The following is a 27,134-nucleotide window of genomic DNA, read 5'->3' on the forward strand; positions in this document are numbered from 1 at the left end:
GGCGGTGGTGGCGCACGCCTTTAATCCCAGCACTCGGGAGGCAGAGCCAGGCGGATCTCTGTGAGTTCAAGGCCAGCCTGGGCTACCAAGTGAGTTCCAGGAGAGGCACAAAGCTACACAGAGAAACCCTGTCTTGAAAAAAAAAAAACTCTATGTATGAAGTATGCGTCTATCAGTGTGTGTGAAGGAATGCATTCAGGTTTGTATGTGGAAGTCGGAGGACAACTTGGGAGTCAATCCTTGCCTTCCACCTTATTTGAAGACAGGGTCCCTGGTTCACTGCTAAGCCCTATAAGCTAGCTGGCCTGTGAGGCTCTGGCCATCCTCTGGTCTGTCCCCCGTCTCGTGGAGGGGCCCCAGGATGACAGATGGGTGGCCGCACACCCAGCTATGTGGTTTCTAAGGGTCCAAACCCAGGTCTTCAGGCTTGTGTGGCAAGTGCTTGGTCCAAGAACCGTCTCCTTAACCCTTTTCATTGTTTTTTTTTTTTTTGGTTTTTCGAGACAGGGTTTCTCTGTGTAGTTTTGCGCCTTTCCTGGAACTCACTTGGTAGCCCAGGCTGGCCTCGAACTCACAGAGATCCACCTGGCTCTGCCTCCCGAGTGCTGGGATTAAAGGCGTGCGCCACCACCGCCCGGCCTTTTCATTGGTTTTTAAGAGCTCTTTGTATATGAGAGAAAGCCACCCTTGGCCTGCTGGTGCTGCATGGACTCCTCCCTGCTGGGAGCCATTTACTCGGATGATGATGGTGTGTGTGTGTGTGAAGGTTTTAAGTTTGAATGCAGTCAAAAGTCTTTTCTTTGGTGGCTTCTGGACTTTGCAATTCTCCCCTTGCACTGTGAGAGGTCTGATGTGGTACTTTTGTGGGGTTTTGTCTGTCTGTCTGTCTGTGTGTGTGTGCACATGTGTATAGAGGCCAGACACGAATCCTGAGTGTCATTCCTCATGGGCCATGACTTTGTTGAGACAGGGCTTCTCATTAGGACCTGGGGTCCACTGGTTTGGCCAGGCTGGCTGGTCAGGGAACCTTAAAGATCTTTGTCTCCTGTCTTAGCACTGGGATTACAAGCATGTGCCACCATGCCTGATGTTTTTAATGTGGGTTCTGAGGATCAAATCCCCACATTTGTGTGGCAAGCACTTTGATGACCTTGGTGTCCCCCTAAATTTGGCCCACCTGGAGTTTGGTGGTCAGCTTTTTTCCTAATGGGCAGCTAACTGATCTAACATCAGCATTTGTCACCATGGGAGATTGGGTCTTTTATCAGCTTTGAACCGGGTGTCACAGCACAGGCTCCTGCTCCTGTCTACCTTCCCTACCAGGTTACCGAGAGCGAGCCCAGTGTGATGTGGCTCTCAGGGCTGCACATACCCGAGTCCTACCTCACAGCACTGGTACAGGCCACATGCCGGAGGAATGGCTGGCCACTGGACCGGTCCACCTTGTTCACTCAAGTGACCAAGTTCCAGGATGCTGATGAAGTAAATGAGCGTGCTGGGCAAGGTACGAGGAGGGTCACATACCTTGGTCTCCATTTGAGGCTTTCCTCCTAGGACCATCCCCCAGCTCTCAAAGGGACGAGCACCGTGTGGAGCAGGCCATGCCTCCTACAGTGCTATCTGTGGTATCTCAGAGAGCAGTTTCTCACTGGAGACTAGCACAGTCACGGTGGATGGCAGGGAGGCCATGCTAGTTTGGCTCCCAGGTCAAGTGAGTTTTCAAAGAGATCCCTGAGTGGCTTTGCCTGAAGGGCGGAAGTGTGGGAGCCAAAGAACACATAGGCTAGCCCGGAGCCTGGTCTGGCATGCCCAACCTTTTTGTTTGTTTGTTTTGAGACAGGGTTTCTCCGTGTAGTTTTGGTGCCTGTCCTGGATCTCGCTCTGTAGACCAGGCTGGCCTCGAACTCACAGAGATCCACCTGGCTCTGCCTCCCGAGTGCTGGGATTAAAGGCATGCGCCACCACTGCCCGGCTCATGCCCAACCTTTTGACACTGTGATATGACACTACAAAGTTCCCACTTGAGAACTGCATAATCTAAAAATCAAGAAAAATCAAGAAAAACAAACAACCCCAACCTCTCCTCCTGTTTTAAGTAGGTCTGCAATTGTAAGGGCTGCAGTCATCCCTTTCCTCTGCCCATGGGATCCCTCTGCTACAAGATGTGCTGATTTCAGCTCAGCCAGCAGCACTGACTACGCAGGTGCCAGCTGGATACTGTTTCCCTAGCCAGAGTCCACTGAACTGCAAAGAACAGAAGCCCCTTTGTATCTGGTTGAGAGTGGATTCATGGGCAAGTCTCGGGGACCCTCAGGTCTCCCTGGTGAGCATCCAGCTGCCACTCTGTGGGGCAGGTGGACAGTTTTTGCCTTTGGTGAGAGCGCAGACTCCTAACCACTATAGACCACCAGTAAGTTTTGATGTTCTTGCTTTTGGGGTCTCTGCATGCTAGAGACCACACTCCTCTTGGATTTCCCCCTTTGGTTCAGAGGATGCTGGGACTATCGTGTGCCCGCTCTGAGCTGTGTGCTCTGAAGCCAGGGTCCAGGGAGAGAGGTGCCGTCTGGACCCACTTCCTTGGGGCCCTGTCTTCTGTCCAGCTATTCTTTCACACGGGGAAGTGGGGGCAGAGTTGAGCCCCCTCAGTGGCCTCCGTACTTGTCCTCTGTGCACATCTTTGAGAGGAGAGTAGCCCCACAAGACACAGATGCATCTTGTCACCCCCAGGGTGCTTTGTCTCGGGGCTCTACCTGGAGGGCGCTGACTGGGACATAGAGAGAGGGTGTCTTATCAAGAGCAAGCCCAAGGTGCTGGTGGTGGACCTGCCCATCCTGAAGATCATCCCCATTGAAGCTCACCGCCTGAAGCTGCAGGTGATAGTCACCTCCCTGGCCCCATGGTGCCTTCCCTCCTCTCAGGGCGGGATAGGGAAGCCTTGGGGGGGCAAGATTAACGCTATGGGGCCAGTTCAGGGGAAAACACTCTGGCATACACATATGTGGGTGTCCATCATCCACAGCGGTCAAGTCCAAGCTCAGAGCCGGGGGAAACTCCCTCCTTAGGAAATTCTGGACACACTATTTGAGTCAGAAAGTGGCGCCTTCTACTTTGCCTGGCTGGGGACCATCTTTGATGGTCTGTGGACCAGGCAGCACTGACCCAGCCACCCCATGGTGAAGTACTCAGTCTGAATCCCTCTAGTCACGAGCTCATGCCTCCAACCCTGAGGGGATGTCACCTGCCTTTCCCTTGCAGAACACCTTCCGGACCCCAGTCTACACCACCTCCATGAGGAGGAATGCCATGGGAGTCGGCCTAGTGTTCGAAGCTGACCTCTTTACCACGAAGCACATCTCACACTGGGTGCTACAGGGGGTGTGCCTCACCCTGAACTCGGATTAACCCCAGCACGCGGAGGACTACATGGAGCTACCATGCCTGTGGCAGGCCACACCGGTGCTGACGCCTCGCCAAGAATGGGAGACTGAGGTCGTTTCAGGGAGTTTCCCCAGGGGGCCAGGTGGAGTGGTGGAGGACGGTGTTTGATGCTGATTTTCCTCGCAGTTGAAATCAGCCATCTAAACGTACTTTTCCATTAAATGGATCTTGTTTTGCAGTGGGTTTTTGTGTGTGGATACATGTCCATCTTGTTCATTCCTCAAGTACTTTCCTTGTGTTTTTGAGATACAATCTCAATATCCTGGCGCTTACTGACTTGCCAAAGCCTCAGGGTCCCTGTCTTCACCTCCCCAGGGCTGGGGGGTCACACACAAATCTGCACCACCACACTTAGTTTTTGTTTGTTGTTTTTTAAGATTTTATTTGTGTATGTGTGTGAGCCTGCCTGAATACACGTGCACCACATGTGAGGTGTTGGGGTCCCTGGAGGTACAGCCAATTGTGAGCCGCCATGTGGGTGCTATAATCGGCAGCAGCATCTCTAGCCTTGGCTTTGCTTCTCCATCTTCTCGAGAACTCTGGACACGGCACGCACCAGTGCAAGTTTTAAGGCAAGTGCATTCTCTTCCTTCCTGTTAAGCCACTGGTGTGGGGTTCTACCCGTCTCGGCTCCGGCACCTGCCCTTTGCGAGCAAGCGCACAGAAGGCTGAGGCTGCTGGGGCATGTATTCAGTTCCTGCCCAAGCTCCAGACTCCCCCTCCCAGGGCCTTTGTGTGGCTTGGGGACAAATGGCTACTGGCTGTCTCTCTCATACTGTGAGGCTGGCCTGGCCAGCTGGGGACAGGGAGGCAGTGCGGAGCCTGGGCAGGACAGAACGCAGCTTCTGCCAGAAAGGCAGGACCAACACCTCAGCAACAGCTCTGTGCAGCAAGCATCCCCACCCCCACCTGCTAGTCCTCCAGTCCCTCGGTGCTTCAAAAAGACAGAGGAGAAGGAGGGTGGGTTTAGAAAATAACATTTGTTGGATCCTGAACATTTGGATGAAACTAACAAAAAATTATGAACACACCTTCAGGTTGGGGTGACATGAGGGTGAGGTCATCTTGCTTAGGTCATGTGACATACAGCTGCTCGGCAAAGGGGCTGGGGGAAGGTAGGAGTCTCCCAGCAGGAGCAGAAGCTGCTGCTCTGCTCTGATAGGCTGCCCTGGATCTGGGGAGAGGCAGGTCCTTAGTTTGCTTTGACTTCAAGCGGTTCGGATTCCGAGTGTGGCATGTGATGCAGCCGTGGCCTGGGCCTTGTCTAGGACTGTGCCGAGATCTCATGGCGAGGGGCTGGAAGCAAGCTATTGGCATGCAGGCATTGGCCACAGTGCCAGTAAATATCTTCAGTGGGGACACCATCATAGCGTGTGTCACTATGGGCCAGGAGCCAGGCTGCGACGACGGGAGGAAACATTTGGCATGGGCGGGGTGAGGAAGGTGTGGGCGAGGTTCCCTGTGCCGGCGGCGGCATTGCTCACAGTGCGTGGATGGCTGCGGGGCTGGCCGCAGGCTTCACACAGTTCGGTCCGTCCCTGAGTGCTTCCGCACCACCTTCCCTGTGCTCACTTGGTCCACAGCCCTCGTCTCCCCCTCAGGCTGGGCCTGGGGCGGACTGGCGTGATGGATGCGATGAGCCACCCCGACATGGGTCTTGTGTGGCTTGTCTCGGGCTGGGCTATGTTGCCCGCTGGCGCCACGGTCTGAGGCGATGGGAGGTATGACCAGAGGCCGCTCCTTGAGCTGGACCTCAGCAGACTCCCGGGCCAGCAGGAATGGGGTAGGATCCGGCATCGCATCCACCGGCTCCCGCAGCAGGAGTTTGCGGCTCTCGGCTCCGAACCTGTAGACCTCCTCAAACTCAGGGTGCAGTGGGGCCGACAGGCTCTTCTTCATACGGCGACGGGGTGTCTCCGGCAGCTTGTCCTTGGGGGGTGTGGGCTTGTAGCTGGCCAGTGCAGGGCCGCCGGCTGGGCTGGCGTCAGAGGTGCCACTGGAGCTCAGGAGCTTTTTCTTGGCTGCATGCAGCTGCGAGGTGAGGTAGGCCACGGTGCTGGCGCGCTGCTCTAGCTCGCCGGAAAGCATGCTCAGCTTGTGGCTCTTCACCTTCAGCTCCTCCAGGTACTTCTTCTCCCTCTCACGGACGGTGTTCTCCAGCACAGCGATGGCAGCATTCTTCTGCTCCAGTTCTTGCAGTAATTTGTGGTTTTCTTCCTCCTTGGCCTTCAGCTGGGCCTCCAGCTCTTCACAGCGCCTCTTGAGCTCCGTTGTTCTGGAAGAGCCGTCTCCTGCAGGAACAAGTCAGGTGCCAGGTCAGAGCCTAGTAGAGGAAGGAGATGCTCGGGGCCTGTGTGGAGGGCCCTGCGAGGAGCCCTATGGTAGGCGGGGTGCAGGATGGCCTGCAGGCCCTGCCCCCACTAAAGGCGAATCAGGGGGTCTCGAGGCCCCTCCCAGCTCTTGGTTCCCTGGCTTACTGCGTAAAAGAATGTCTCCAGAATCTGAAGGTGCTGAGGTTAAAACAGCTTGAGCGTCAGCTGGAGTCAGCGTCTCTGGAGTGCCAGCTCTACAAGTGAAGGGTGTCAGACATGTCCCTCAGGCCTAGACCCTGCTCTCTGCCACCTTCGTTCTCCCAGCTGCCCCATCTAGAACCTGCCCTCTCTGCTCCTCTGGTGCTGGCTGGCGGCCCGCTCTCCTCTCCGACCCATCTGGCCTCCTTCCCACTGGGTACCACCATCTCCCAGGCCTCCTGCAATCTGCCCTGCTCCCTTCTTCCTCCCTTGGCCAACAATAACGCCTCATGGCTAACAAGCTGCCAGTCTGACAGGCCATCTGTTCCATGCCTTCTGCACCCACATGAACCCTGAGCTGCCCGTCTCCTTGTTTCTTCTGTGTTGTGACCACTAGAGTTGATTCAACTCCAGATCTGTGCATCCACAATCTGCCGACAGCCCTGCAGTGCCCGTGGGTTCTGGAGCATACTGGACCTCCCTAAGCCGGCAGCTTCAGGGAGACTCTGAGCTGTTAAGAAGCCGCACGGGCGAGTGTACACTGCAAACTCACTGCAGGTGAACACAGACGTGTGTGTGTGTGTGTGTGTGTGTGTGTGTGTGTGTGTGTGTGTGTGTGTATAGAGAGAGAGAGAGACTGAATCAGCAAATGTTATCCCTAGAAATGATGCAGTGTGAGTCTTCGGTTTTTAGCCATAACCAAAACAACCCCCCACCCCCACCCCCCCAGCACTAGATTCTCCAGTTCAGTGAGGAACTGCAGCCCAGGCATCAGGCTTGACATCCATGCTCTTCCTCCACACACCTGCAGATGGGCCCTCCTCGGCCCTACCTCCGAGCATGACAGACCTATCATCTCAGGCCTTTGGCTGCATCCCAGCCAGACACAACATTCTGGGATCCATGTCCTGGGGAATGCTAAGAGGGCTGAGGGCTGACAGACCGGGGACAGTACAGCAGACTCCCTGGTGCTGGTCACAGACAGACACAGTCCTTGACAGTCACAGGTTCTGGGCCATTACAGACACTGTCAGAGGCACACAGCCTGGTCCCAGCAGAACAAGAAATCCAGGGCTCCTCGGTAAGGTGCTTTTTTTGGCTTCCTATCCCTAGGAGGCCTGGGCAAACACTGTCCTTCCCTGAAAATGACCGAGCAACCCAGCTGTCTGCTATCCAATGCAGTCTTGGCCAGATCTAGCAGGTGCTTCTGGGAGGTGCTGGTACCCCAGTCCTCTACATAATCCTCTCTAGAAATTTCTGACCTCCATTCTAGTCCACAGCCCTCTGCTCCCCACTGAGCAGTACTGCTTGAGTCTGTTTGTGTCACTGGGCACTCAGGTATGTAGACCACACGGGAGAGACTCCGGATCCTTTTTGACCTTCCTTCTGAGCTTGTGTGTGATGTGCCCTGAACCGAGCACTAGTTTCACCCTGAGGATGGGACATGCCCCCACAAAACCCACCCACCCAGAGGCTTTTCAAACCGCCCCCTCTGCTGAAGTAGCACCTCATACACCTTTGACAAAAGCCATGCTGCTGCTGAGGGTGTCCTAAAGGGGTGATGAGGGGACTTGAGACAGAGGCTCCAGAGCTGCTGCAGACTAATCTGGGCAAAAGGGGGAGGTGTGAGGACACCCTGGCTCCACAGCACGGGCATGTCATGGTGTGTGTGTGGGGGGTGTGGGGGGGACAGACAGACCAACCACAGGTTGCAACTCTATCCTGAGTTGCTGCCTGCGTTCCTGCCAGACAGAGGACTCGGGTGTCTTTGTTCTGTGGAGATTTTGGTGGTTAGGCTCCCGTTCCAAGGCCTATGAAGCCTGACAGGGCCTTCTGCACCCACTCCGACAAAACCACGACAGGAGTGCTCAGGAGTTACCCAGGGACAGAGTAACAAATGCTCAGTGATGTGACCTGAGGCTTCAACGAGGACTGGACTCTCATGAGAGCTTAGTTAGGGGAAAGGTCTTCCCAGATACATCTTCTATACCCTTCAGTCCCAGCGGGGTGCTAAGGAACAAGCCATTCTCCCAGGCCCAGAGCTCCTAGAAGACCCCGTCTCTGTCATTTCTCTGGCCACCACTGGTTTGCTATACTCTTGGGGTCCCCGATGAGTCTCACTTGGGAAGCGTATCTAGACTGCAATCCAGAGAAAGATGGTCTCAACTTGTAGACCCACAGCCCTCCCCCCACATGGAGCACTGTGGCTGTGGGTCAGGCCTTGGGTAAACTCTGGAGACTGGGGGAGGGGCTTCTGCCTAGCCATCACTTCTTTCTGGCAAGTCACACTGAGGTTTATTTCTGGGTTACAGAGGGATATACAGTCATGGTAGAAAAGCTAGAAAATTCTCAAAAGTATGTAACAGACATTCTAGATATATGTATCAATGGGAAGTGAAAAAAGCCACTCATCACTCCAGCCCACAGGTGTCTGAAGGCACAAACTTGTCTTTGCACAGGGAAAACCACTCTTACTGTAAAAGGGAGGCTAAGCACATGACCAGTGGGAATACATTGCCAGGAAAACAAGATGCACCCACATGTGGGGAGGAGCTCTTACCTGTCACTTCGAAACTTTTGAGTGTCAGCTCATAGGTTAGATCTACAAAGGAAACATGACACACTGATTATCGTGACGTACTTCACATCAGTTCTGAAAACAGCACCAAATCCCAGCTGAGTGAGTGCTACCCTCACTCAGGATAGAAGCAGGGCTGGCAGTTCCAGGATCCATGTAAGAAACACAAGGTCAAGGATCCTATCGGGGCTGCAAGAGGACCTGTGCCTCGAGAGTTCCCTGCCTCACCTTCCCCGCACACACCCCAAGAGCACAGCAAGCGAGGGAGCAGCTGCCCCTGGGACTGGGACTGCGCTGTGGTGAGACTCTTCTAGGGCAGGGCGGCAGCTGAGTGCTCAGAGCTTCCAGGACGCTGTCCGTGTGGTAGGAAGGCTTGCAGGGGTGTAAGTGGGGAGGGGCCTGGCACATCCTCCCCCCCCAGCAGACTGCCCTCCCCCACAGCGGCTGCGGCCTGCCCCCACCTGTGCAGTGCTGCTGCAGCCGCCGGATCTCAGCGTGGAGCCCCTTGAGTGTGCTGGCATGCTCCCGCTGGAGGAAGAGCAGGTTCTTCTGTGCGCTGTGCAGCTGGTTCTCCAGGTTGGTGGCTGCCATGCTGACATCCAGGTGACCTGCAGGAAACACAAAAGCATGAGAGTTAAGAGGAGGTGGGGCTCTGGGTACATGTCACGGGAATATACAGGGAGCAGGTGAGGTCCTGGGGCTCCAGGGCCCCCTTCTGATGAGCACCTGCCACATGCCAGGCCTCTGTGAGAACCAGCTGAGGAGGGCATGAGTAGTATCCAGTCCAGGACTCAGGCTGCTTCTCCTCCCTGGAGAGGGAGAGACTCGGAAGGAAGACTGAAGGGTCAATAGGTATGGAGCAGGCTTTATTCAAATTCAGGTCTCATCTTTCCACTGTCTTGACTTCTGTGGCTGGCCCAAAGCACCCCCAAGAGATTCCATAACTAGGAAGCAATAATGCCCCACAGAGAACCTGGGGCCAGGACCCCCTGCAGTGGGCTCCTAGGCACATTACCTGGGAGCTACTGAGGTGAAGAGAAGACGAGGAAGAAGGAGAAATCCGTGGCTACGGAAGTATGGGGTCCTCAGGCCCTGCCCTCAACCAAAACTAGAGTAATGTGAAGTCAGACCATCTTTCTAGAAAAACTAAGGGACGTGGCCCAGCACTGGGACACACCAAGGACAGAACACAGTCAATGCAGCTCTTGGTGCCTTCCCACAGGCCCTTCCTGAAGGAGCCCCTTCTCAAGGGCCTCTAGCATGCCCCTGGGCTCTGCTCAGCACGGGACTGTGGTGGCAGGGCACACCACACTCATCAGTTGAGGAGCTGTGTTCACCACTAAGAATTGTTTCCAGTGGACTGCAGCCAGGCCTGCCTTCCCGCACACCATCTGCTGAGGCAGCCAGGCCCCACCCAGCTCTGCCTGCAGGAGAGCTGACAAATGCTCAGAAGGAAAAGAAAAGTGACTGGCAGGGCCAAGGAGACAATAACACATCCTAGCAGGACTATGGTGACAAAAACCAGGACACCTGAGTTAGGGGGACATGTCAAGAGAAAGCAGCCCGGGGCAAGGACCAAAGTTTGGTCTGGAGGGCATAAGTTGGTGAGCTCCATCTGTGTAAGAAGCCACTAGCCAAGGCATGTCAGCAGCCTCAGCAATCAGCCGCAGGGCAAGGTGGACCCTGCAACTCAAGATCCCAGTACTGTGTGCCAAGTGCATGGCCTTGGAAGAGGGCACTGACCATACCAGAGGAGCCAGTACAACCAAGGCCAAGTGAGCGGTGACATGTGAGGAACTGTCCTTGGGCCCGCACCCACAGTAGGAGCCTCAGTCAGAAGGGCAGCCCGGCCTGCTGTCTGAGTCTCCGTCATGGCAATGGTCTCCTGCACTCAGAAGCACTTCGTGCTCAACCTGGCAGGAAGGAAGTCTGGGGCCACCTGGACCCGTGTGCTTGGTGTCTGGAGGCTGGGGAGGGGGGTGAGAGGCCTGACAACCGTGTTTGCAGAGGACAGGCTCAATTCCATGGTCCTGTGAGCTCAGGGAAAGCCGAGCCCAGGTTTCAGGACTTGCAGGTCTAGGAACACAGGGCAGCAACCTGGGCCTAGCATGAGCGCACACAAGTGCCATCCCCATTCTGACCCAGCTCCCCATGCCATCAGCCAACCCTCCACTGCTGTCAGGCCCCGTACTTGTCTTGGTGACCCATCTGCATTCAAACTCTCAAGACCATTCTGTGTCCTGACTGGCCCGCTCCATCTTCCTTTCACTCGGCCTACGTAGATGGACTGCCTCCGTCTCCTCTCTCTCCTCTTTCACCTCCACACAGTAGCTGGGGAGGTGGCGATGTTTTCGGGTCCCACTCCCTGGCTCTCTCTGGAGCCCCAGTGCACTGGCAGTGGCACAGCTCTCTTCAGAGCCTATCAGTGCCATCCAACAGCAGGACAGCCCTCTGCACCCTCCTCTCTCTGCCTTCCCAGGATCTCCAAGGTCTCAGCCTAAGCTCTGCTGCTTTCCAAGCCCCAGCCTCAGATGAGGGAGGCTGTGTGTCTCACATCCCTGGCCACTGTCCTAGAGTGGGTTTATGGGCATGTGTCTCTTGCCTTTGTCCTTGCATGGCCTGCAGGCTTGTCCCTGCCTCGACCTAAGCCCAGTCCAGTGCCTGCACCCAGGAGGCCACGGTCAACACCAGTGGTGACCTACAAGCACCAAGGCCCATGTTGGCAGGGGCTTCCTCCTCAGGTCTGTAACTCATAGGCATGCATGCATGCCCAGAGAAACTGTGTACTTTAATAGTCTAAATTTTAAGACATCTCATGTAGCTCTGAGAGAATATCGTATCTACACAGGGAGTCAGATACTTGCTTTTATAATCTACACTGGGCCCCGCAGTGGCCACCCTGTCCCAATGGTGGTAGGTAAGTTTTATTTGAAATCCATTTAAGTATGGTTTACGGAACTGATCCTATTTGGATTGCCTCAGGGAATCAGTGCTTGAACCTAACTCTGGACTCAAGAATTCACGGTGGTCTTGCTGCTGCAGTTATTACCCTAGAACAAACCCAGGTGTGCAAGGAGTGCCATGCACCACCAGGGAGGCTTGCTGGGCCCGGAAATATGAATGTACTCTGACATTAGGACAAGGACTTTCAGCCCTGTGGTAGTCCTGACTGACTAGGTCCCCTTATGTCCCTCCTCTGGGATGCCCTAATAGGCTCCAAAGAGGAGATCTGCCTATGCAGGTGTATGGGGCAAGGCATGTACACATGGGACTGAACTGTGTCGAGATGGCTAAGTGACTTTCTCACCATCTGGGCAGGATGGTAGTGCTACTGAATCCATAGGGGAAGGAGCTGCATAGCTTGAGTCAATGATGATGTTCTTCTCCTGAGCTACTGATCCCATACCATCATTAGAGATGGTATGCCGGACTTGAAGCTGGTCCCCAAGCAACTTCAGGAGTCAGACCCATGGGAAAGGGTACACTGCTGGGTCTGGAACTGGTTGGTATAACGGATGGAGTCAACTGTGGATTTTCTGCAGATGGCTAATGGGTCCCAGGCTACCTCCTCTGAGCATCCTGCTGATACTGCCATTCTGCGTGGTGAGGGCACCACCCTGCTCATGGCTCTGAACTGTGGTCTTTGCCCCAGGGTATTTCTGTGCCCCTGAGAGCCACCAGCAATTTCACAGCTCTGTGCAGGCAGCGGGGGCTAGACACTAGTCCTCTTTCTCCTGGAGACTCTGCCCTCAGTTGCAGGTAAAGTTCCAAGCCATTCTCATTACAACGGGCCTGGCCCAACCCCTGTGAATGCACACAGATCTGTAGTCTCTCTCCAGACAGCTCCAGCGGTGGGAACAGGTGGCCTTTAACAAGACTACCTTGACTGACTGAGGCACTCAGCCACTTGCTGCAGTTACCTCCCTGCCACCACGGAGCACCATCAGTTCACATTGTCCTCTCTGTGCTCAGCAGACCTATGGGGAAGTCACAGTTTGTTCTGCAGCGGGCTATAGAGACCAGCTGCAGTAGCTCCCAGGGGAACTGCACCACCATTTCTGGGGATAACTTGACACTAATGAAGGCCTTGGTGGCTAAGGACCCTGTCTGCATCAGTTCTTGCCATCATTAAGACATATGGCCTGTCAACAGCCAAGCCTGATGCCCATCCTGACCCCCAGGTGCTGGCTGCCTCTTAGCTCCAGGGCATTGAGATCTTCCTTCTGGAGCATGCTGCACCAGAACTCTGTCACCTGCTCTGGCAGTCCTCTCTGCAGGACAGAGGATACTCTACTGAAACAGGGAAGCCAAGAAATGGCCCTGAACCTGGCAGTCCCCCTCAGCCTTAGGGTCTGCAGCAGTAACCTTCAAGGCTGGGCAGATGTGGATGTCCACAGGAAGGCAAAGCTTTGCGTAGTACACATCCAACCTGTGACAAAGTGCACAGACAAAGGCAATCTGCTGTAACGCAGCTCCAGAGGAGACTGGATGACCGACCGTTCTCCTGCAGGCTGGAGGCCAGACACGGTGCCTGTTCTGATGACCAGACATGTGCTGTGGGATGTATGGCAAATGTGTTGCTAATTAATCAATAAAACACTGATTGGCCGTTGGCTAGGCAGGAAGTATAGGTGGGGCAAGGAGGAGAATAAAGCTGGGAAGTGGAAGGCTGAGTCAGAGAGACACTGCCAGCCACCACAATGAGAAACAGCTTGTGAAGATGCCGGTAAGCCACGAGCCATGTGGCAAGGTATAGATTAATGGAAATGGATTAATTTAAGCTATAAGAACAGTTAGCAAGAAGCCTGCCACGGCCATACAGTTTGAAAGCAACATAAGTCTCTGTGTTTACTTGGTCGGGTCTGAGTGGCTGTGGGACTGGCAGGTGAAAGAGATTTGTCCTGACTGTGGGCCAGGCAGAAAAACTCTAGCTACAGACATGGCTCGCCACCCTCTGCGTTTCCCGTCCAGTCCCGAGACAATCACGAACCAGCCCTGCTTTTAAGACAAGAAGGTGAGCAAAGGCACAGCTTTCTGGGCCTCACCAGCACCGCTGCAAAGCAAGGCTGCTTTAGGAAAACTAAGGAATCCCACCCTCAGTATGTGTGTCCTCATGCCCTGGATACCAGCAGGAATGGCCAAGGGCCTGATCACACTCACCCTCTCTGTCCCACAGCCAGAGCCTCTGGAGACTGACTCAGCACAAGATGTCCTGGGCCAAAAGTAGCATTCCGCTCAGCGGTGAGCTGCCACACACCATTTGGGTGTGCCTATGAGGGGGAGACCCACAGCCAGGTCCAGATATTCTCTTCCAAAACATGTCCTTTTATAGCATCCCTCTGTGCACACACTCACCTGGCCTACATTTTCATGGCAAGCGTCTGATGCTCTGGCCAGGCTGCACCTCCCCAGCCTTGTCCCCTCAGGTCCCCAATATGCTCGTAGTGCATCAATCACCACAGCACCCCTTACCCTCTTTTATCTGCCACACCCTGCAACACAGGGCCTTTGCACACCCTGTTCCCCTCTGTCTGGACTACTCTAGGCAACCCTCCTTCTGCCCTCTTTCTCCTCTCCCCCAAGAACTCATGCATTACGTATGAATTTCAGATAATTTTATCCTGCTCCACCATGGGCTGAGGAGAGGCTGGGCCCGTTACCTCCCATTAATCAAAAAGCACTGCGGCAGCATTGATCTGAACATGACCTCATCCCATAAAGTCTCGACAGCCTGAGAAGATATTTTATTTTATTTTTTTTTTTTTTTTGGTTTTTCGAGACAGGGTTTCTCTGTGTAGCTTTGCGCCTTTCCTGGGACTCACTTGGTAGTCCAGGCTGGCCTCGAACTCACAGAGATCCGCCTGGCTCTGCCTCCCGAGTGCTGGGATTAAAGGCGTGCGCCACCACCGCCCGGCCGAGAAGATATTTTAAAGCAGCTACATTTAGCAGACGAAGAGAAATGAGTATCTTTGGGGGAGGGGTCTCATTTAAACACAGCCTCTGGGCTATCCAAAGCAGCCTAATTCACAAAGCCATGGAGGTAACGATTTCAGAATATGAGAACAGTGCCTAGTGTGACTGAAAATTAGTTAGAGCAAGCTATTATTGAATCTACTCATCAATTAGTTATAGCTCATCTGCAGTGGGTTCTCTCTCCCTGAAGGACGGATACACTGTCTCCCCTACTTACTGAAAGAACCTGTCCTTCTGGGCACTACACACCATCTCAGTGTTGGAGCTTAAGGACCACTGGGAGTTTTTGTAGGAATTTCTGTACTGCTCTGGTTTCCTGAAGCGTAAGGACTGCCGTCAGGAAAAATATTGGCCAGGGAGGAAGGTATGCTACTCATTTCTGGTAGATGTGTGGGTTCAGAGGACACCAGGGGGAAAAAACCTCTGACTATTTGGCCAGCAACCTGTCTCCACATGAAGAAATTCAGAGAAGATCTGCAGATCTCAGCAGGACAAAAGGACAGACAGGGTAGACAAACTGAGAGGTTGGGACTGGCCTGGAGTGCAAGTGAAGCCATTTAGCTGACTCTTCATGACAGCCCCCTCAGTGCTGAGTGCAGCAGGCTCTGGTGTCTGGCACACAGTAAGTGCTCAATCAATGCCAGTGACCTACTGCTATGTAAACACTGGTTCAAAGCTCTACAAATTTACTTCTGAGCTGTTTATTTGTTCATACTAGGTAATTCCTGAGCACTAAGTATGAGAACGAGCTAGCAAATTCTAGTTGCTTCCAAAGAAGACAACATAAAAGTACCTGGGTCATCTGCAAAAGTAATTCTTTAGCTGCCTTCCTCTTCCTGCTCTATCTCCACTGGAGAGGGGCACAGGGAAGCTGAAGCCCAGAGACAATAAAGCATTACTTCTTCCTCTGAGCCAATCTATAGTACTCTAACCATGGCTAAAAATGGCCTGAGGCTAAGTAGTGGCCCCTCCCATGGGCGTGCTTTAATATGCACCCTGGAGGGAGGCTGTTGAGATGGCTCAGCAGTAAAAGTGCCTACTGCCTCGTCTGACAACCTGAGTTTGATCCCTGGAACCCATAGGTGGGAAGAGAGAACTGACTCTGACAAGCTGTCTGCTGACCTTCACATGCACGCCACGGTATGGGGGCGCACATACCCACACACAATTTTAAAAATAGAACTTTAACGGATGGTGGCGGCATACGTCTTTAATCCCAGCACTTGGGAGGCAGAGGCAGGCAGATGTCTGAATTAGAGGCCAGCCTGGTCTACAGAGTGAGTTCTAGGACAGCCAGGGCTATTGCAAAGAGAAACACTGTCTCAAAAGACCAAAAAAAAACAAAAACAACAAAAACAAAAAACAAAAAAAAAAAAACCAAACCAAACCAAACAACCCAACTTAATCATGTATGCAGACAACACAGATACAATTCTGAACTCACAGTAACTGAGATGATGAACTGCTGTAAGCTGTGGGGACCTCCTGTCACTACCTGCAAAGGCACTTAGGAAATTCAATGAGCAAGTCATCTGAAAACCCCCAAAGAGCTAGGGCTGCAAGATAAAAGGGCATCAGCTCCCAGAAAGACTCTAGAAATACCTTGTTAAAGAAGAACGGAACTACAGCACTAAATATTGATGGCAGAGGGGCAATTAAGTTTGTAAAGAGACAGGAAGCATCTTAAAGAATGAGGGTGTTTGGGCCTGGAGAGGTGGCTCAGGGGTGAACAGCACTTGTTGCTCTTGCAGAGGACCCAGGTTCAGTTCCTGACACCCACACAGTGGCTCACAACTGCCTGTAATTCTAGCTCCATGGGATCCAATGCCCTCTTCTGACTGCCTCTGGCACCAGGCACCACATGATGTAGCCAGAAATATTGGCCACACACACACACACACACACACACACACACACACACACACACGAAATAAACCTAACCAAAGAACTGAGATAGTTTCTTTGTGTTTAATTTTTTATGTGTATGAATGTTTTACCTCATGTATATATGTGCACCACACATGTGCCTGGTACCCCCAAAAGTCAGAAGACAGCTTTGGATCCCCTGGAACTGGATTTATGAATGGTTGTGAGTTACCTTGGAGTGCTGGGACTCAAACCTGGGTCATCTGCAAAAGCAGAAGGGCTCTATCTAAACTCCTGAGTGTCTCTCCAGCCCATTTTTTTTTTTTTTAAACCAAACAGAAACGAGTGTGGCTAGAACTAAGCACAGGAGCTGTGATTTTGAACTGCAACCCTGTTACTCGAGAAGCCACCATGCTGCCTGTGTGGAACAGTGACTTGTAGGGCCAGAAGACTCTCAGCTACAAGATTATGCAGAATGGCTGTAGTGAAGACACGGGAGAGCTGGTGGGCTGATCAACCCTGCAACCACTCAGGCCAAGAACCAGGGTTATGAGTTGATCCACCCCAACATGCACTCCATCTATGATCTGCTGGAGCATGTGAAGGGGCCAGTCCTGCAGACCCAATACTACAGGATCTTCAAGACACAGGGCAACAACAGAATATCCAAGAGGAGTTCCAGTGAGGGCCCAGCATCGGCCTCAAACCAGAACAATGACTCTTTGCAATGAACACTTGATTTATGGATAAAAGAGTTTACTGTATGACTCCTATGTCACACTACTGCTTCCACAATGAGATTTTTCCTTTTGTTCTCTTAAATTTTATTTTATTTTTGGAGGGGAGGTTGCAAGGGCAGAGGGTGGATACGAAGGGATAGGGAATGAATGGGATTGAGATGCATGATGTGAAAGACAAAGCATAAAAAGAAAGATAAAAAAAGAAAAAAGCAGAATGGCTGGTGTATTTTATCAGAGCAATAAACAAGCTGACTCTTCATGTAGAGGTGTCTTATGGGTGCTCTACTCTCTAACTACACAGTAGACATTTTCTTTAACAGATGTTTCTAAAAGCCAATAGAAGAAACCAACCAAACAAAAGCCTTACTTCTGCACAATGTCTACCACACAAAGGACTGTGAGTGCTCGGTAGGGAGGACTCGGGGAGCATGGCACAATTGCATTGTGTGAAGATGACAGTTATCAGCATATGCCTGTGATGGGTTAAGCTAAAAAGCTCATGTTTAAACCTGTATCAGCAATATTACACTTTGAGTAAGTCATGACAAAATGTCCAAGGGCGTACACGGAGTATTAAAGCATTACTTTCTAGATGGTAGGTTATGGGTGAGTTTTCACTTCTTAAAAATTCTAGGCTGGAGAGATGGCTTAGCAGTTAAGAGCACTGGCTGCTCTTCCAAAGTATCTTTGTTCAATTCCCAACACCCACATGGTGGCTCACAACTGTCTGTAATTCAGTTATTGGGGATCCAACACCCTCAGCTGGCCTATGTGGGCACTGCCCACTCGTGGTACAGACATTCCTGCAATCAAAACACCCATACACATAAAGTCAAAGTAAATGAACATGTTAAATTCTACTTCAGTACTACCCAGATCGCTTTACAGTCAGAAGAAATGATCAAGGGCACTCTCTGAAAAAGGCAATCACTGAGCGCCACTAAGGAGGAGACGGCATGCTTCCCCAACACATGTCAGGGGACTCTGGATGACTGCAACCATCATTACTTCACCCAAGCACACAGGAGTTCACTGGAGGCAAGTTTTACAACAGCAACCATTTAGTGTCCCCAAGACAGGCAGAGAATGACAAGAACCCCTGGGTGCCTCCTCTACACACACAGTCTACCTTCCCGTATCTCGATGACATTAACCATCATAAAACACAAGCCCATCAACAATTCTCCAGCCACTGACATCCATTTCCTTCTGAAAGAGTGCACAGCCTGATGTTAAGGCTGTAAAGATGTGATCATAAGCTGGCAATTAGGCATGGAAACATGATACATAGCCTGTCTGGGAAGCCTGTAGTCACTGGAGGCCTGCATGATGGATTTATTCCCATGTTCCTCTTCCTCCGATTAGCTCACACTTTCAGAGTTGCTATTTAAAACCACACCAGGCACCCACACTCAGATAAGGGGTGAGTCCCTCCGTGTGCAAGGTCTCCTCAAGAAAACAGGTCTGGAATGCAGGAGGCTGATGCATCTCTCAATGGGCTGTGTAGACCAGAAGAGGTCAATGACCCTCCATCATAGGGTGCCTGCTGGAGTCCTGGGCTTTGTGAAACCTGAGGCAGATAGGTAGGAGCCCCAGACCGCAGAGGAGTCAACCTAGCACTTTTGATTCCACAGAGAACATCCTAGACACAAGTGGCTGCTGGGACAGCAGTGGCCAAGGGCTTGTAAGACAGTGACCTGCCTAGGTCCTTCTGCTACTTCTGCATCCTCCTCTTCTCCCAACAGACAGCACTCAGGGGAACTACTCTCTGGGGTAACCCATCTAGTGTAGTACTAGAGGAGTACTAGCAGAAAACTAACTCATTCATGGCTTTGCAGAAATATCACCTGCGAGGTTCTCAAGCTGGCTAGGCATCAGGATCACCCTGAGCCAACAAGGTAAGAATCTCCATAGATACAGTACAGACAGTTTCATCTATGAACTTTTAATGGACAAGGTTCTATGAATACCAGTCCAGAGACTTCTTGAGCCTCAGAAGTTACCCTGACAGCCAGGAACTTAACATCATTGAGTCTGTTTAAAACTTATTCTGGCCAGGCAGCGGTGGCGCACACCTTTAATCCCAGCACCCAGGAGGCAGAGCCAGGCAGATCTCTGTGAGTTTGAGGCTAGCCTGGTTTACAGAGTGAGATCTAGGACAGGCATCAAAACAACACAGAGAAACCCTGTCTCGAAAAACAAACAAACAAACAAAAAACAAAACAACTTATTCTGACAGTGTTCCATCCTGCTGCCTAGAGTAGCCTTGAACTTGCCACATAACCCAGGCTGACCTCAAACTTACCATCCTCCTGCCTCAGCTTTCTGAGTGCTGAGATCACAGGTGTGTGCCACCACACCTTGCTTAAATTTATCTTGACATTTCCAAAGCCTATTGCACTAGCTGGATGATCAGTCCTTTTGATTATGTACTTAGCAATCAAGCCAGTATGCTCCTAAAGCACCCAGTGTATAACTTCATTCCGTGCTTACAACCACTCAGTGGGAAGATAACAATCTATAATTACAACTTCTTGAGGTGGAAGGACTAAGCAAAGGAGCCAGGGGAAGGGAGCCCAGGGAGGCGCCCTTTAGTGCACCTGTCTCTACTCCAGGCAGAGAAGATCCCTGGAGGATATGGGTGGGGCCTCAATTATCACAGCATTCCTGGCACTTTGTAGGATACCAGGTGGCACCAGTGAACTGCTGCTGAGTGCGCAGGGCCGGGAAGGACAGAGCTTCCCTTCTGGAAAGGCTGGCGCTGAGCTGAGCCCTGGAGGATGACAGACCTAGGGAGGGGGAAGCAACTCTGGGGAGGGAAACCTGAATGAAGCATGACCACACACTACTTGACTCCGGAGAGGTGTGGAAACAAGGTGGGCTAGACAAACTAATGCCAGATTTACACGACAAGAACACAAAGGCCGGAGAGATGGCTCAGCAGGTAAGAGCACTGGCTGCTCTTGCAGAGGACCTGAGTTCAATTTCCAGCAGTCACATGGCAGCTCACAACTATCTATAACCCCAGTCCTAGGAGATCTAACACTTTCTTCTGGCTCCTGTGGCACCAGGCACACACATGGTTCACAGACATACATGTAGGCAAAACACTCATACACAAAGCTTAATTTTAAAAATTGTACACGTAAGTTGAGGTGCCAAGGTAGAAACCAAGGTGGGAGAGCCTGCCTGTGAGCTGGTGCAGAACGCTGTGAAATGTGCTGCTGTTACTTTCCACTGAGTGTTTTGTGCAACCAGGCTTCAGATTCAACAGAATTCCTTACAATGCATCCTAGAAATCCTAAAAATGTGCTGTTCTGACTGGTTGTCTTACATGACAACATACTGTCTTCCAGTACAGTGCAAGGGGACCTCTCTCAATGACGCTGAGGCTGTGGTTTGCCGGCTAGCTGGAGGAGGGGCTCAGGCCATGGCTGCTGACTCCTTCCTCATTGAGCTCATTTGCTTGTGTACATGCACAACTGGTGCTATGACTTAGATGATGTATAGAACTGGGGCAGTGGGGAAGTAGATGGGACAGCATGTGAGACTGAGAGACACGGTGGCAAGCAGAGGACTCTGCACGTGGTACTTGCTTATGTCACCTCATCCCTGCTCAGTCTCTACTGGAGTGAGCTAGTACTAGTTTGCACGGCCACAGTTTCGTTATGGATGTACAGCAGCTGGAAATAATCGGAATTAAAGAACATGAAGATGAGATTCTCTGGTGCACTAAAGGGCTTGACCAGGAGCTGGTCAGGGACCCTATCTGGAGCCATTTGGGTCACTATAGCTGGTTACCTACAGTCAGGAAGCCCCACAGCCAAGAGCTACCTAGCACCCAATATGAACTGCAGGATCCCGGTAGGTGGCTCTGCCCTGAGGTAAGGCTTTCCTCTCTTGTGATTCGAGGTTTCTGCTGCTCTCCTTGGGTTTCAATGGCAAGTGTGGGGACAGAGAGCTCACAGGAGGACAACAGCTGGCCAGGCATGGCCTTCTTCCCGCTGTAGAGAGCTACTGGCCTTGGAGAAAAGGCCGCCAACCTGCAACAAGCCGTCAGGATGACCCCACGTGAGCTTGTCTCGAATCTTCCCCGCTGGTGAGGCAGTGTGCATGCAGAGGGCTCCGCTCTGCCTGCCCCCAGGCTGAGCCAACTCAGACAGCTCCTCACTCTCCTGGGCTCACATGTCAACCTCATGGTGCTTGTGACTGTGAGTGTCCCTTCTCAGTCTGTGGCAGAAAGATTTTGGTTTTCTTGTCTAAACACTATGATAACCAAGAAATGGAGCCCTGCAAACAAGGCATCTCCAGTACTGTGGTTAGAAAAGATATGTGTTTCTAGAGAAATTCTGTGGACTCTCTAAAGTCTACAGAGCAGACACAGGTCAACTCCAGGGAATACTGTCCAAAGGCTTTAGCATTACTTCATATATAGGGAACCTCTGTGTTCAGAAGACTGCTAGTCACATGAACCTTAAAAAGACTAAAGTGTCTCCAGATGCTGACGAGACTGTGACCAGACACCTGTAATCCATGCCAACATTCTTCAGGATGGAAGAAACAAAGCAGGTTTGTTCTGTGGTCACCAGGACACCCTGAGTACAGGGCCGGGACTTAAGCTTTGTACTCTGTGCCAAGATAATGGAGAAGTTAAGGAAATCAGTGCTGAGTCAATCAATCAAAATTGTTTCCAACTTGGAAAACAGCTCTTGCTCTAATATAAAAACAACTACTCAGGTGCAAAATTCTGGTTCAATTAAATTAAAATTTAAAGATACAGATTTTAGCCGGGCGGTGGTGGCACACGCCTTTAATCCCAGCACTCAGGAGGCAGAGGCAGGCGGATCTCTGTGAGTTCGAGGCCAGCCTGGGCTACCAAGTGAGTCCCAGGAAAGAAGCAAAGCTACACAGAGAAACCCTGTCTCGGGGGGAAAAAAAAAAAAAAAAAAAAAAAAAAAGATACAGATTTTAGAGAGATGGCTCAGTGGTTAAGACCCAAGTTCAGCTCCCAGCAACCACATGGTCCTTAAGGTCCAGAGGATCCAATGTCTGCTTCTGGCCACCATGGGTACCAGGAATGCATATGGTATACAGTCATATAATTCAGGCAAAATATCCATACACATCAAAAAAAAATCTTTAAACAAACAAAACACCAAAAGCATGCCAATGTTTTCTTGAGGCTCTTAAACACATTCTTTGTTGCATGGTTTTGAGAGTTCAGCATTCCCTTTGTGGAGTGGCAATATAAAGTCTTGCAGTTCGCCGGGCGGTGGTGGCGCACGCCTTTAATCCCAGCACTCGGGAGGCAGAGGTAGGCGGATCTCTGTGAGTTCGAGGCCAGCCTGGGCTACCAAGTGAATCCCAGGAAAGGCGCAGGGTTTCTCTGTGTAGTTTTGGTGCCTGTCCTAGATCTCACTCTGTAGACCAGGCTGGCCTGGAACTCACAGAGATCTGCCTGACTCTGCCTCCCAAATGCTGGGATTAAAGGCATGCGCCACCACCGCCCGGCCTTCTGTTAACTTTTTTACATTTATTTACTGACAAAGCATATATATGGAGGTCCGAGGACAACCTGTTCTCTCCTCCCACCATTTGGGTTGTGGGGATGGAACTCAGGCTGCTAGCCTTGGCAGCAGGCACCTTTACCAACTTGGCCATCTTGCCAGCCCAATGAAGCATCTTTCTTTAGTCTTAGTGCCAGGAACTAGGGTCACCATTTGGAATATGCAAAGGACCAAACATTAATATGACCCTTGCATAGTTCAGAGTCTAGATGTAGGAGAGGCTGGACATCCCAGTACATATTAAGTCACATGAAAGAATTCTCTCACAAAGGCTAAACAATACCTACCCTATCCTTTCTGAGTAGGAGCACAGTCTCCTTATAAGCTTTTAAAAAAATCTTAGACGTCACATAGTATGGCAACTATAAAGTTATTCTTTTGGCTGAGAAATATGTTCAGGTGTCATGTTTCTCTGCCAATGTTTAAATATCAATAATAATATGATTTTTAATTATAAACTTTGCTTTCTAAAACCCTTAAGAACTAGTGCTATACTGAAATGAATAGGGAACAATATGTATTTACCTAAAACAATTAAAATTCAAATGAGGAAAGCAAACCTGTCACCCACCTGTCTTTATGAGTAACAGCTGGACAGTTCTAAACACTTGCTTTTTGTTGTTGTTGTTTTTTTTCAAGACAGGGTTTTTCTATGTAACAGCCCTGGCTGTCCTGGAACTCCCTCAGTAGACCAGGCTATCCTGGAACTCACAGAGATCCACCTGCCTCTGCCTCCTGAGTGCTGGGATTAAAGGAGTGCACCACTACCATCCAGCTTGAACACTTGCTTTTTAAGCCCACTGATGGTTAAATCAATGTATTATGGGCATCTGCTATGTTCAGTACACTTAAAAACTAGAAATGTAAGCCCTGAATAATAATTGCTACTTAAGCAGAGAGTTGAAGACAGAATGACTATTTGTGAGCATCACAACACAGTAAAGAAAACCAATAAAAATGGTATAATGGGGGAGAAAAGGCTAAACAGTTCCCAGCAAAGTAAGCTGATCTTTGGGAGGCCTCCATCCTCAATACAGAAAGGTCTCTACTCTTTATGGCAGCTACTCTCCGTCCAGAAGACCAAATACTCTCATACTGACAGTAAAGCACTGAGATGTTGATGGGGGCTCCTTAATTGTGGGGGGCTCCTTAATTGTGGGGTCCTCAAACCACTTATGAGTCTCACACTTGTAGTAGACTATTTCAAGGTGTGTTACATTTGTTTAATGATGCAAAGACATATTTGATTAAATAAAAATCCATCAGGAGGCTGCATCAGCAACTAGCTGACAGGAAGTGGTAGGGAGGAGCCAGGTGAAAAAGGGTTGATAAGGAGAGGCGAGGTGGGGGGGGGGCTTTTTGAAGGACAAGAGCAAAGAGAGGAGGTGAGCTACTTGCTATTCAGCCTCTAAAGAGAAAGAGCAGAATTCTTCCGTAACCTTTGAATTTTAAGTTCTTTAGAGGGACTGAGGTTTAGTTAAGTTCCCTTTGTAGCTTTGCAAGAGTTGGAGCCAGAGGAACAGAATTCCCTCCAGCTATGGCCCTCATGGCCTAACCGCTGCTGGTAGTGGCAGACCTGCAGTTGCTGACTTGGACAGCTGTGGCTTAAAAGGCAGAAACAATTTTTTTAAAAAAGGACAATTGGCACCCAATGTGGGGCTCGAATATCCATCTAGAACCCGAGAAAGCTGAACAACAACAAAAAAGGGATAGGTCTCCTTTAAGAGTTTCAGCTGGACAGTTTCTGCTGGCCAGTGAGCCCTTGAGCAGCTAGTATGTTAAGTAGGAACAAAAAAAATAAGTAAAAAACGCATGCCACAGTACAAGGCATTCTAGAGTTTTAGAAAGGTTGAATGCAATTCCTGGTCAGACAAGCCTCCAACTGGCCGCCAGTTTCACATTTGACTTTCATGACCTGAGAAGTGGGCCAAGCCAGGTAAGAGCCACACTCAGAGGATCCAGGTATACCTTATCTGTTTAAAAGTTTGCTCATTCGGTCAAAAAAAAACCAAAACAAAACCAACAACAACTAGAGATATGCAGTAAAAGAGATCCAGATGGAAAAACTTCTAAATGGGTCACACTGTGTTTAACAATGTGCGTAGGCTTAAGAAAAGGAAATGGGTATAGTCATAAAAAAAATGAATAGTTTATAAAGTTTTTAAAAAAGAAAAAAGCCACATAAGATGGGAAATACACAGGTAATCTGGATCTTGTATGTGTTGATTTTGAATTTTTTGACTGTTGAGAAGCAAAAGACAGCTGCTAGACACATGGGATTGTGACCTGGACGGCTAAACTGAACCAATCTAGATACTTTAGAAATGCCGTAACTTTAAAAAAGAAAGTATGCTTTCTAGATTAAATAGATATATTTTAGATAGATGGTCTTCAAATGCTTCAAAGATCTATAGAATATAGCATTTAAAATGTCTTTTTGAAGTTTTTCATGATAATGAGACACATCCACTGGCAGCACCAATTTACTTCAGAGATGATGGGCATTGAAGAAACTCCTTATGGAGTTTGCTTTCATTGTGACAAGGTTAGCCACTGGGCAAAGAAACTGCTCTTGCCTTTGACTGCTGACAATGTAAGGTATAAATTGGGATAGGCAGGACCCAAAGAAAGGGACCAATGAACTTTGCCAAAACAAGGCAAGATGGTCCTTCAGGGTTCCTGCTTCATAGAAGAAACTGCCAGACATTCAGCATGACACAGAGGAAAGTGACTGACGAACTTTGCCAAAACAAGGCAGCCAAGTCCAAAAGTCCTACTTCATAGAAAAGTCTGCCAGATATTCTGGGCCTGTAGGCTGAAGATGGACATTCCAATGTTGCAGAGGAATGTTGGGTAACTATCCAGGCAGCCAAATGTCTCTGTTGTTAGATAATATTATATCCTTCTGGGTCTCTGATGGCGTTAAAGACTAAATAGTTGTAGTTGCAGTTTTTGTTAGTTATGATAGAAAGTAAGTTAGATGTAAAACTTTGGATTCATGAAGATAGGATAGATAATGCATTATTTTCTCTAAATAAGCTAACTACAAATGGACTGAATATTGTAAATTAATTCTTGATAACTGTTTTTGTTGTATATAGTTATACTATGTTAAAGTTAAAACTTTCATTTTTATTTAGACAAAAAGGGGGGAATTTAGTAGAATATTATTTTAAGGTGTGTTACTTTTGTTTATGTTGCATTTGTTTATTAACTCTGTGAAGCTGTGTTACTGTGCCTGTCTAAAACACCTAATGGTCTAATAAAGAGCTGAATGGCCAATAGCAAGGCAGGAGAAAGGATAGGCGGGGCTGGCAGGCAGAGAGTATATATAGAGGGAAACTGGTAGGAGAGAAAAGGATCTAGGAATGAGAAAAGAAGAAGGATGGCTCCAGGGGTCGCCATCCAGCTACACAGCAAGCTATGGAGAAAGATACAGAAGTAAGAGAACAGGAAAAGCCTAGAGGCAAAAGGTAGATGGAATAAGTTAAGGAAAGCTGGCTAGAAACTAAGCAAAGTTAAGGCTGGGCATTCATAAGTAAGAATAAGCCTCCATGTGTGATTTATTTGGGAGCAGGGTGGCGGCCCCCCAAAAAGAGCAAAAACAAACAACAACACACTATCTCCCATCAGACCTGCTTTATGAAACTTCTAGGCTGGTGAATAGCACTGTCAAGGTGTTCTTGAGCTGACCCACTCTCTCCATGTTGCACCTGTCCCAGGCCAGGTCTCATGTAGGAACAGGCCTCTGAGACTGCCAGAGAGTCTTCTGCAGCAAGGTAACCTTTGGTATTCCAAACAGGCCCTTGGAAGTGACAAAAGATGTCTCTCTGTATCCTCTGCCTGGATGCAAAAAGAGAAGGATGTGGGAGAGTTGGACAGGGATGGTGCTCCGAGCCTCCCAGCTTACAACAGTGCTGGGTGAGTCACTCTGCTCATATGGCTGGTGCTGTGGGAAGCCATTAGGAAATGACAGTAGCTTAAGTGGGGGGTGCATTTATAAACATGTTCAGACCAGGTCACTCAAATAGGAGTGGCTGCCACACGGATACGCTAGTCATTCCACTCATCCAGAAGATTGCTACATGCAAAGGCTGACATAAGACTGTTAAAAACCTGTAAAATATTTTATTCCTGGATCTAGCATATTGTGTGTTGACTTAGAAGCACATACATGGCAGGTATACAACTTTGTGTTCCTCCCTGTCTTCATTGTCTCCCAAGACTGGACTGGGTGACAACAGTTTAAAGTGGAACAGTGTGCAGTACCCTAGCAGCATTTTGCAGGACTCAGGCATCTGGATGCCCTATCTTTGGACTTCACACGAGAACTCAACAATTTAAAATCCAGAACTTTCACCAGGCGTGGTAGCACATGCCTTTAATCCCAGCACTTGGGAGGCAGAGGCAGGCAGATCTCTATGAGTTCGAGGCCAGCCTGGGCTACACAGCAAGTTCTAGG

General features: G+C 50.2%; 2 protein-coding genes across 3 annotated transcripts in view; one reads left to right on the forward strand and one right to left on the reverse strand.

Annotated features, from left to right (window-relative positions):
• The window catches only part of Dnah10 (dynein axonemal heavy chain 10), a 121,812-nt gene extending 118,196 nt beyond the window's left edge, over positions 1-3,616 (forward strand). The window contains exons 77-79 of the mRNA XM_059249522.1: positions 1,324-1,504; positions 2,728-2,873; positions 3,256-3,616. Coding sequence (XP_059105505.1) covers positions 1,324-1,504; positions 2,728-2,873; positions 3,256-3,402 — 474 coding nt within the window. The 3' untranslated portion in view covers positions 3,403-3,616. The remainder of the gene's footprint in view (positions 1-1,323; positions 1,505-2,727; positions 2,874-3,255) is intronic.
• A 783-nt stretch (positions 3,617-4,399) lies between these two features.
• Ccdc92 (coiled-coil domain containing 92) overlaps positions 4,400-27,134 on the reverse strand; it is a 28,016-nt gene continuing 5,281 nt past the window's right edge. For both annotated transcript variants that reach the window (XM_059249520.1, XM_059249521.1), the window contains exons 2-4: positions 8,988-9,134; positions 8,509-8,550; positions 4,400-5,729 (exon numbers count right to left, since the gene is read on the reverse strand). In XM_059249520.1, coding sequence (XP_059105503.1) covers positions 4,957-5,729; positions 8,509-8,550; positions 8,988-9,117 — 945 coding nt within the window. In that variant the 5' untranslated portion in view covers positions 9,118-9,134 and the 3' untranslated portion in view covers positions 4,400-4,956. The remainder of the gene's footprint in view (positions 5,730-8,508; positions 8,551-8,987; positions 9,135-27,134) is intronic.

This window comes from Peromyscus eremicus, chromosome 23 (assembly GCF_949786415.1).
Source record: "Peromyscus eremicus chromosome 23, PerEre_H2_v1, whole genome shotgun sequence".
In the NCBI taxonomy this organism is placed as follows: domain Eukaryota; kingdom Metazoa; phylum Chordata; class Mammalia; order Rodentia; family Cricetidae; genus Peromyscus; species Peromyscus eremicus.